This window comes from Camellia sinensis, chromosome 14, assembly GCF_055761805.1.
Source record: "Camellia sinensis isolate YWXY chromosome 14, ASM5576180v1, whole genome shotgun sequence".
In the NCBI taxonomy this organism is placed as follows: Eukaryota; Viridiplantae; Streptophyta; class Magnoliopsida; order Ericales; family Theaceae; genus Camellia; species Camellia sinensis.
This window is the reverse complement of record NC_138974.1, coordinates 106728280-106737929: the sequence shown is the minus strand read 5'-3', so window position 1 is coordinate 106737929 and position 9650 is coordinate 106728280. Positions and strand designations below refer to the sequence as shown.

The 9650-nt window shown below is 36.8% G+C and overlaps 1 protein-coding gene across 7 annotated transcripts; it reads right to left on the bottom strand.

Annotated features, from left to right (window-relative positions):
• Positions 1 to 5235: 5235 nt before the first annotated feature.
• On the bottom strand, positions 5236 to 8885 carry LOC114267041 (protein arginine N-methyltransferase 1.6). 7 transcript variants are annotated; one of them, XR_014351366.1, is made up of 8 exons: positions 8207 to 8878; positions 7939 to 8043; positions 7435 to 7507; positions 6412 to 6486; positions 6204 to 6300; positions 5915 to 5989; positions 5751 to 5831; positions 5236 to 5507 (listed from the first exon to the last, which is right to left on the bottom strand). XR_014351366.1 is itself a non-coding variant. In XM_082906971.1 (8 exons), exons 2-7 carry the CDS (start codon positions 7974 to 7976, stop codon positions 5791 to 5793), a joined length of 399 nt encoding a protein of 132 aa, XP_082763097.1. In that variant the 5' UTR covers positions 7977 to 8039; positions 8215 to 8885; the 3' UTR covers positions 5236 to 5507; positions 5751 to 5790. The 7 variants fall into 7 exon arrangements, 3 of the variants coding, with proteins under 3 accessions (XP_082763097.1, XP_082763098.1, XP_082763096.1); XM_082906971.1 differs by having other exon boundaries at positions 7939 to 8039; positions 8215 to 8885; XM_082906972.1 differs by having other exon boundaries at positions 8215 to 8878.
• Between the last annotated feature and the right edge of the window lie 765 nt (positions 8886 to 9650).

Below are 9650 nucleotides of genomic sequence, written 5' to 3'. Positions count from 1 at the left end.
TGGTCAACGTCGGATAAGCTGAAGCCGGAAGCAGCGATGTGGAGCTAGGTTGGGCAAGACCACACACGTTGCGTTGAGAGGGCGAACGTGCGTGGTCGACGTCGGATAAGCTGAAGCCGGAAGCAGCGATTGATTGTGCACAAGACAAGGCTAATATGGGTAATCCGAGCTCTAAACAAAAAAAAAATATATATGATAATCAATATATATATATATATTTGCCCAAAGTTTGTCAAGCAGCAAAGTAAAAGAAAAAAAAAAATGAAGCACCAGCAGATTCGAAGCAAAAAATAAAATAAAATAAAATAACATATATATATAATAAAATAAAATATTATATATATATATTCGAAATGCTAGCCAAAAGCAGAGATGAGAAAGAAAACCAGTGGCCACGGGAATCAATTGCGAGTTGTGTCGGTGTTGGTGTGCAGTAACGACAGCTCGGGTCGCGTTGTCAGCGGTGCCTAGAGCTACGGTGCAAACCACACACGACGCATTGAGTGGGCAACGTCTGTGGGTGGTGCTGAACAGCCGGGGCAGAAGGCAAAGTCGGGGCAGAGAGGAGCTAACGGTGGTCAGTGCTGGGCAGCCGAGGCCGAAAGTTGCAGTGATGTTGCTGGGGATGTCGCAGAGTTGTGACTGTGCAGAGAGGTTCGTGTCGGTGCTGGTCGTCAGAGCTGGAACAAGGTGGTGGCTGGGCCGCGACACCTGCGGCAGTCAGAGTTGGGATGGTGTCGGCGTGTCTGGAATTGCAGCAGTCGGCAGTGAGCAAACCCGAAGCAGAGCTGCTTGAAGAAGGAGAAGGAAAGCTGCTTGAAGGAGAAGAAAAATGCTGGGTTGGTCTCTGTAGAGAGAGAGAGCAGGATCAGAAATAGTGTGGCGGCTGTGCAAAGTTTGTAAGGTTTAGGGTTTGGGACCCTTTCCTTAAATAGAAAAGAGGAGCATTATCCTTTGAATATACCCTCAGAATATTCTGAATATGTGTATTTGTGTAATTGGACCGTTGTGTTTGCAAAAAAAAAAAAGAGGGACACGTGTGAGCCTTGTTAAAAAAATAAAATAAAATAAAATAAAATAAAATTTTTGCTTGTCAATTTTTTCTGTAAATTGAAGTGCGTCATCAACTTTATCCATAGGCTCTGTCGTGACAACATGTTTTTTTTTTTTTTTTTTTTTTCTTTTTTGGGGGAACGTGATGCGAAGCAGGGTCGAAGAAATGACAGTATGCATGTCTGAGAAATTTAAATTTCTCATACACGCAAGGGGCAAATGTAAGAGGAGCTAATTTAAGCCCACTAAATTAATTAGGCCCAATAGTCCAAGATTGGTGGGTCCGAATTTATCGCACGTCCAAGATTGGTGGGCCCGAATTTATCGCCATCAAACGGGCTGAATCGCTCTAAGCCTCGAAAGGGTTCGGATCCACGAACCTAGAGACTTACTCGAGCCCGGACTCAAAAGGGTATTAAGCAAGTCTAGAGATCCAAGGCACTCGGACTCGAAAGGATTTGGATTCACGAATCTAGAGATCCGAAGCACCTGGCTTCGAACGGATTCAAACGCAATCTAGAAGTCGCTCCGTTAATGAGTCCCAGAACACTTGCGGGCTCGGAGCTTTCCGGGATCTACGCACCAGAACCATGGGCGTAATGGAGTTCGAACAAAGGACCCGATCCCGAGGACGGTGAGTGGAGATAAATTCACTCTTCGGTTAAACTAGCCTATACCTGGGTCGAGGTGGCACGACCTCGGGGGGTCCATGAGACTCGGCAATATTTTGCGGCAGGACGTCCTCTGGGACTACCCCTGACCCTTTGGGATGATTGGGGATCATTGGTTAGGTGTGGCTAAGAAGAAGGGTTCGCCGAGGGATTGATCTCCTCTTCGGGGTTTTCTCATCCTCGGAGAAGTCACCTCCTCGGAGAGGTCACCTCCTCGGACAAGGTGGTTAGAGAGAATATCCCCCATGTGCCTTGCACATGGGCTCCATCCTACATCATGAGGTGCCTATAAATAGCACCCACCCATAGCTTTACAAGGGATGAATTTTTGGAGATTTTTCGACTCTTGGGAAAGAACTAATTTCCCATCTCCATTATCAACCTTGAGAGTGAAAGTGGGAGATCCCTGGGAGAGCCTTGCCATTATTCTCTCTCTAGCCATTTTGCCTTCTTCTTCACCCAATCTCTTATCTCCATCATCTCCTTTGTTGTTGTGTTCCTAAGTTGAGATTATTGAAGAATCTAAGCCTCTCATCATATTCTAGAGAATTCGAAATTGTTCTTCAAGGATCTTTGAAGATCTTCGAATTTTCCAACTCCTTTCTTGAACCCTCTCCTACAACGGGTATGGTGGCCGATTGTGGGAAGACCTGCTGGATATGTTGGCCAACTAGTCACAGAAAATTGTTGATGGGAGTGGCTAGAACTTGGGGATGGTTGGCAGTGATGATAGGTATTGAAAAATGACCAAAAAGGCAGCGGATGGAAAAATAAATTAAAATTTATTTTTTAAATAAGTTGAAATATCTTTTTGTTTACAAAATATAGTAAAGTACGTAATTATTTATATTTTGTTGGAAAAAATAATTAGTATCAATTTTCAATTTTTTATAAATATAAATATATAAACATTTTAAAATTTTTAATTGCTATTTTAGTTTCTAAAATATGTAATTTTTGTTGTTGTGTCAATTTGTTTTCTAATATGTAAAAAGCGTTTCGATTTCATTTCTTAACTTAACTTAAATGTTGTTGAAAACAAAGATGAAAGTATAAATTCAATTGAAAAAATTACAATTTTATTCTCTAAAATGTGTCATTTGTGTCATTTTAGATCTTAATCTTTAAATAATGTCAATTTAACGCCTAATGTATAAAAAGTGATTAAATTTGGTCCCTCAACCTAATTTTGCCTCCTTTTGATCTTAATCTCTAGAGTCGCTGGAAAAGTCACTGTCGGCGATGACTAACGACAACAGGTGGTAGCGGTTAAATAGAAAATGAGTGATATCCAATAAATAAGTTATTAAATGAGGGACATGTGTCACATTTCAACAAATAGTTAGTTTGATAAATTTCAACCGATAATCGAATAGGTTGATTTCAACATATAATTATCCTTTTGAGCAAATGGTGTCTTTTCGGCCCAAAGATATTAGAGTTTGGGCCTATTAACTCAAAAGATTCATCAGAAATGGACTTATGGCTTGAGTGCTCAAAATTAATTTAGCGAAAAAAATACAAAAATACAAAACATTTACCATTTTTATATTGTTTTATATTTTGGGAGGGTATAAATAATTTTAAAAATTTAAAAATATCATTTTGATATTTAATTTTATCAAGTTGATTTTTATTTTTTCAAAAATATTTCTAAAACTGAGGCTAAAGTTTGGCATCTCTTAAAAAAGTCAAAAAATCAAAAAGTCACTATCTTATTTAAGTCGCATCACCACTCTACTATATTATTTCAAACCCAACCCATATTTCATAAAAATTCAAAATATACACTTATTTAAATCATCCCAAACAAATACTGAAGTTTGGTTAGATCATTATGAAAAGGGTAAATTACAGTGACAGTCCGTCTATATCTATAAAATAACACTAACACAACCTTTATTATTTGAAATCACACTGACCTCACTTTCTAAAAAAAACAGAATTAAATGAAAATGTAAAATTACATTTATACCCATATGATTTTATATTATCCAGAATTTTTTTCACTCTAAAACGCAGCGCTCTCACTCTCTCACCACAAGCCATCACTAACAACCATTTACCAGTATACACAACCAGCACCAACCACACTTTCATTGTTGTGAGCAACAATCCCCACTGACCTGTAGGAAAAATATTTTCAGCAAATCAATTTAATACAAATAAATAATAAAATAAAATATAAGAAATTTCTTACGGAAATTCTTCGAAAGTTAGAATAGTTTGTGACCGAGGCCACTAGTTGAACATTATGTGTTTAAGACAGAAATTCGTCCTTACCTCTGGTGCTTGCGATTGATAGACGTGCTTTGAAAATAAAACAATCTACACAAATAGAAATTACACAATTTTTTGTGTATACACCGAAACAATTTGTGTCCTGTGCTTTCTTATATACTTGACTAGACATTATCACTGCAAGAAAAACTGTTTTTACCGGCGTTTCAAAAACGCCTCTATAAGTGGAAAAAGCGCCACCAAAAGACTATACCGGCGTTTTTATATTACGTCGATGATACGGCCGTCGCTATAGGTATCAGGCGTTTAATAAACGTCGCTGAATTTGTAGTGACGTTTTCATAAACGCCGGTATACTATTAAATCTGCTTAAATAATTTTCTCCAATGACTGATGACGTCACAGGATATAGTGGCGTTTTGAACAAAAACGCCACCTTTTTACTTTATTTCATAATTTAATTAATATAAAATATGCTCATTCCATTCACAAAACACATCCTAACAAAAAATAAAAATAAATGTGGATAAAACCATCAAATTCAATATCAAAGAACAATTAAACTGTACATGTTCACAAAAGCATATTTAAGTTATAAGATTCAACCAATCTTTAAAAAAAAACAAAAAAAATCTAAAATTCACCAATCAATACACTCAAATATTTAAATGCTCTTACAAAAAATAAAAAAATAAAAAATTTTCAACAAGATTTCAATTTTGGCCTTGTTAAATTCCTTACATCTAGAAGCAGATCTTTCCCTCCGCAAAATTATCCTTTTGACCTACACATAAATAACAGTTGCAAATTATAATCTTTTTGAAGAAAATCTAGAACAAAGCAATAAATACCATCAAAATCATAAAGAGATAAAAACTAATACATAAATCCCCTTCATAATAAGAACATGTATAGTAAGATCTTTAAGGTCAATTTCATCAATGAACGTATAGATAATCAAACACTAAAAAATTACCATGAACTTTCTTTATTACCCATACTTCTTTCCATTACATGGTAATATATACTCAAAAAACATAATCATCGTATAACAAATTTCAAGAAAACTTTGATTATACCAATTACAAGCATTAGATTGCCTTACCAAATTAAAGTTTCCATAGCTTTGCTTGGCTGAGGGCAAAGCTTGAGGTTCAAGTAAAATGACAGATTCCAAAAAAATTATGTGATGACATGTTGGAGAAGCCGAAAGACCACAAAAACACTAAACCCTCTCAATCAAATATTTTTGCCCGACACCCAAACCTCGAGACAGTTCAAATTTTAGAATATATTTCAAAAGCCATAGGGCTATAGGGGATGTCAGTGATATCATCAGAAACATCAAACCAAATATTTTTGTCTACCTCTTTGAGTGGTTATTGTTCAAGCAAATGATAAACTATGCAAGGCTCTAATTTGAAAGGAAAAGAAAACAAATTGAAGATCAGTTACCTTAATAACTTTTCTGATGCTACAGTCAGGTACCCACTTTACAACACGGTTTGGATCAGAACGCATTGGAGAATGAATCTTAACAAGCTGGAAAAAAAAAAAAAAAAAAGAGAGGTGGGGAAACAGAAGTAAAATATGAGAAACTACTGTAGGAACCGAATAATTGTAGGGAATACAATTCTATGTGTACCACAACGGACTCGTGAGGTGGTGAAACAGGAGTCCATAACATGTGCTCCAAAACCCATTAGAAAAGATTGAACAGTGTAGGAAAAATTGAATCCTGAAATCCCCCATTACACGATTCCATAAAATTTGTAACTAATGTACCTAAAGATACAGCAGGAATAAATGATTGAGCACCAGCAGTTCAATTGAGAGAACACACAGAGAGGCTCGGCTGATGCAACTCTAGAATTATGTGAAAGCATATTTGATATCAATTTCACCGTTTGATGGGTTGAAGGACGCCTCAATTTCCGCTGAAATGTTACCTCTTCTTGATCCATGGATTCCAACTGTGACTGGCTTGGCCAACAGCTTAATTCCTTGCTTCCAGTATCTTTTATCTGAACAAACATGTAAGATAAGAAAAAGCCCGAGAAAGTTTTATGCATTATTTCAAAAGTGTGTTGTAAATTGGAAGTTCCAATTTCCTGCTTTTTGTTAACTAGGTGAGTTCAATAGTTTTAAAGCATAAAGATGGTATGATTATGTGCGACAAACAGCAAAAATAGATACCAATTTCCTAGTATTTCATTCTAGCACAAAACTCAAGCATACCGGGTCCTGTTGAAAGCACAATGGAGTTATCAATGTCCATCACCCAATCAATCCAGAGCACAAAACCATGGCATATCCCAGGCTCCGTAAATTCAACCTAGACAAATTTCTTTGTAAGTATACATTTGATACCTAGTTCAGATATTGCAGATCCTGGTGCAGGACCAGTTTTACACAAGCACATTCAAAAGCAGGGATAATTCAATACCTGGGCTTTCCCAAAACAAGGACTAATGGGTTTTGAGAAATCAAACTCCATGACTGTAGATATCTTACTGAGCCCCTGAAATGATTTGAACTCAAATTGCATTTAATATCAAAATGTAATATCATTATATTCTCAAATAAAAAGTACTTTCCATTACACAAATTGATTACCTTATTCTCCCCACACTGCCAAACAAAAAAGGGAAAACAAGGGCTCTCTTGGGATGCGGGTAAATCAGCACATGCCCCTAAGGTGGCATTTACTACAGAACATGGTTATATAAGTCCTTACACATGTGCAAGTGCATCTACCCCTCTATCTGATGCTCAGAGAATGCCTTTAAGATCATTTACGGTACGACTATGTCGAATTGAAAGGACAATCTCCGAGTAATATTCAACTTAATTTTACATAGATATGCTCTAATTATACTTCAGAAAACTTTCAAGTTAAAAAATGTGTCTATACATGCAACCATGGCAAATAATAAGTGCCATAAAATTCAGTACTTAGCACCCTACTATAAAAATGAAAAAATATGTATGATGTTTTACATCTTCTTATAAACAATAAGTTATGGCCCATGCATTCATCAGTTTTTTGCACCTGCCAATGCTTCTTCATTAACATCAAAAGTATCCTCGTAAAAAATTCCACCCCTCATACTTCAAATCCAAATCTACCTAATTTAAGTAGGCATGGAACATATTCAAAACCTTTGGTAAAGAAGATCTTAAGCATCACTGATGAAGAAATGGTCAGAATAACATCTCAATAAGTTTGCCTACAAAAATTTTGAATTAAGAATAAGAGTTGAGTAAACTTCCAACACCTTATAGTAGGACTTTAATTCATTTTCAGGCATTAACACATCCAGAATAATCAGGGCGAGTGATATTCTTACAATACTAAGCATTTCAATCTGAGATAAAACTAAATGCAATATTTCCTAGTTCGGACACACTATTTGATGCTCAAATTAAGACATATCGTACAAATACAAATTAAAGTAGTATTATTTACCAAAACCGCAGGTTTGCCATGGAAGCATGCTATCATTTCCATAATAAAAAGGTTCACCAACCAAGAGCTCAGCCTGCAGATAGAAATTGAAATACCCAGTGTTTACATTCAATTTCATAATTGATCTGCAGCAGCTTATAGTAATAAAAGTCACTCACAATTCTTTACCCAATAAATAAAGTCACAGTTATTGAACTAATCAAACCACAAAGAGAAACAATAATATCTGATCATGAATCTCATGATTCTTATAATATTCTCACTCAGCCAAAAAACAAACAAGAAAAGCCAAAAAGATGAGGATCAGATGCGTCTGGCAAGTTGAAGCCTCAAACAACAAGATGCTGGAAACACACAAATCAACCACATAAACTCATGCAAAATCAACCAAAGCCCAATCATGGAATTAATAACCAAATTCAAAAAATATATATATACTTTAATAGAAATCAAGAGAAAACTATGCAATCAAGTGCATAAAAGGAAAACAGAGCAAAATCATACCATCCCAGCAGTAGATGCTGATGCTTGAAGCTGCCCATTTCTCTCCTCTAAGCTCTCCTGTAATCTATACATCTCCTCCTCCATCTTCTTAGCTTTGGCCTCTGCCTAGGGAAAAAATAAAAAATAAAAAACCCAAAAATACACAAAATTAGAGAAGATCCCACAAAGAACATCACTTTACAGAGAAAAACAAAAAGGTGAAATGAAATGATTTTATTTCCAAAGTACACACAGATGCAAACAAATAGAAACATATAAACAAATATACAAATTCACATGCATGTCTTGTTAGGGTTTGAAGAGCCAATGACTGCTCCTGTGAAGCGAGACGGCTTTGGACCTCCTTGAGCTCCACCGTCAGTGACACCACGTTCCGCCCGAAGCTCTGCTTCTTCTCACTCAGATCCTTCAACAACGGATCGATATTTCTCGGTGCGCAGAACGCTATCATTCCATGCAATCACCTCATTGTCCATGCGATTGAAGCTTCTCTCCATCGCGATCTTCCACTCCTCCGTACTCGAATCCTTCTTCTCTATCTCTTCCTTTACAAGTTCATGTAACTGATCTCTACATTTCATCGCCACCTACAATGAAATCAAACACCGATTAACACTCGATAATGAAAAACAAAACACAAACAACTTGCTTGAAACCTTATTAATCAGCAGATCTAACAAAATGCGAGAGAGATCAGGTTAGATAGACTTTCTTGTTCGATTTGGGATCTGCAATTTGCGAGAGAGATCGAGTTTGAGTTTGATGAAGAAAAGCTAGAGCAAGAATAGATCTAGCAAAATGCAAGAGAGATCAGATCGAGTTCGAATTTCGATCAGATTAGATCGACTTATTTGTTCGATTATGGATCTGCGATTTGTGAGAGAGAGAGATCGAGTTCGATGAAGAAGAGCAGTGTATGAGAGAGATTTTGTGTTAATTTTGTAATTGGAATGGGATTTAAGTGTCTATTATGTTAAATACAACGAGCATGACGCCATGAAAAACGTGTTAACTATCAGTACACCACAACGTTTTTTAAAACGTCTTGATTGAAGCGCCGTTATAGACCACTTTTCTTGTAGTGTATGTATGTGTGGGGACATATTTTGTGAATGACAACACGTAACCAAGGTGGCACATGAGTATCAGCCGAGGTGCCACGTGTCTTGGTCATGTTGCCGAGGTGATCTCGGTTAAGTTGAGGTTATCTGAGGAGATATCGGAATCCGAGATGAGCGAATAAGGAACAAGAGTCCTAAAATGGCAGAGGACCTCAGTCTGGATAAAGATAAAATTCTTAGGGAGTTTATCTCTATTGAGCTGGGAATCCAAGATAAGCATTGAGCTAGAATTCATTGAAGCTAGGCTTCTACAGGAATCAGGTTAGTGCTGGCTATAAAAGTAAGGCACCTTCGTGGGTTTAAGGTATAATTTTTGTATTCTGGCTAGTGAGTGAAGCACTATTTAATATCTTTAAGAGATAACTGAGTACTGACTTGATCGTCGGAGTGCCCCCGGGTGGACGAACCACCGTTCGCCGGTATTCTTATATTTTTGTGACAGGTTGTTCGGACATGGTCTATTCTATCTATGCTCGCCTGCTGAGTTCCTATTTGACAGTGTGGTCGGAAATCAGCACCGACAGTATGAATCTCAAAACTCCTTATATATCCAAAATGAATGCTATTGGAATGATATTTATAGAAGTATTC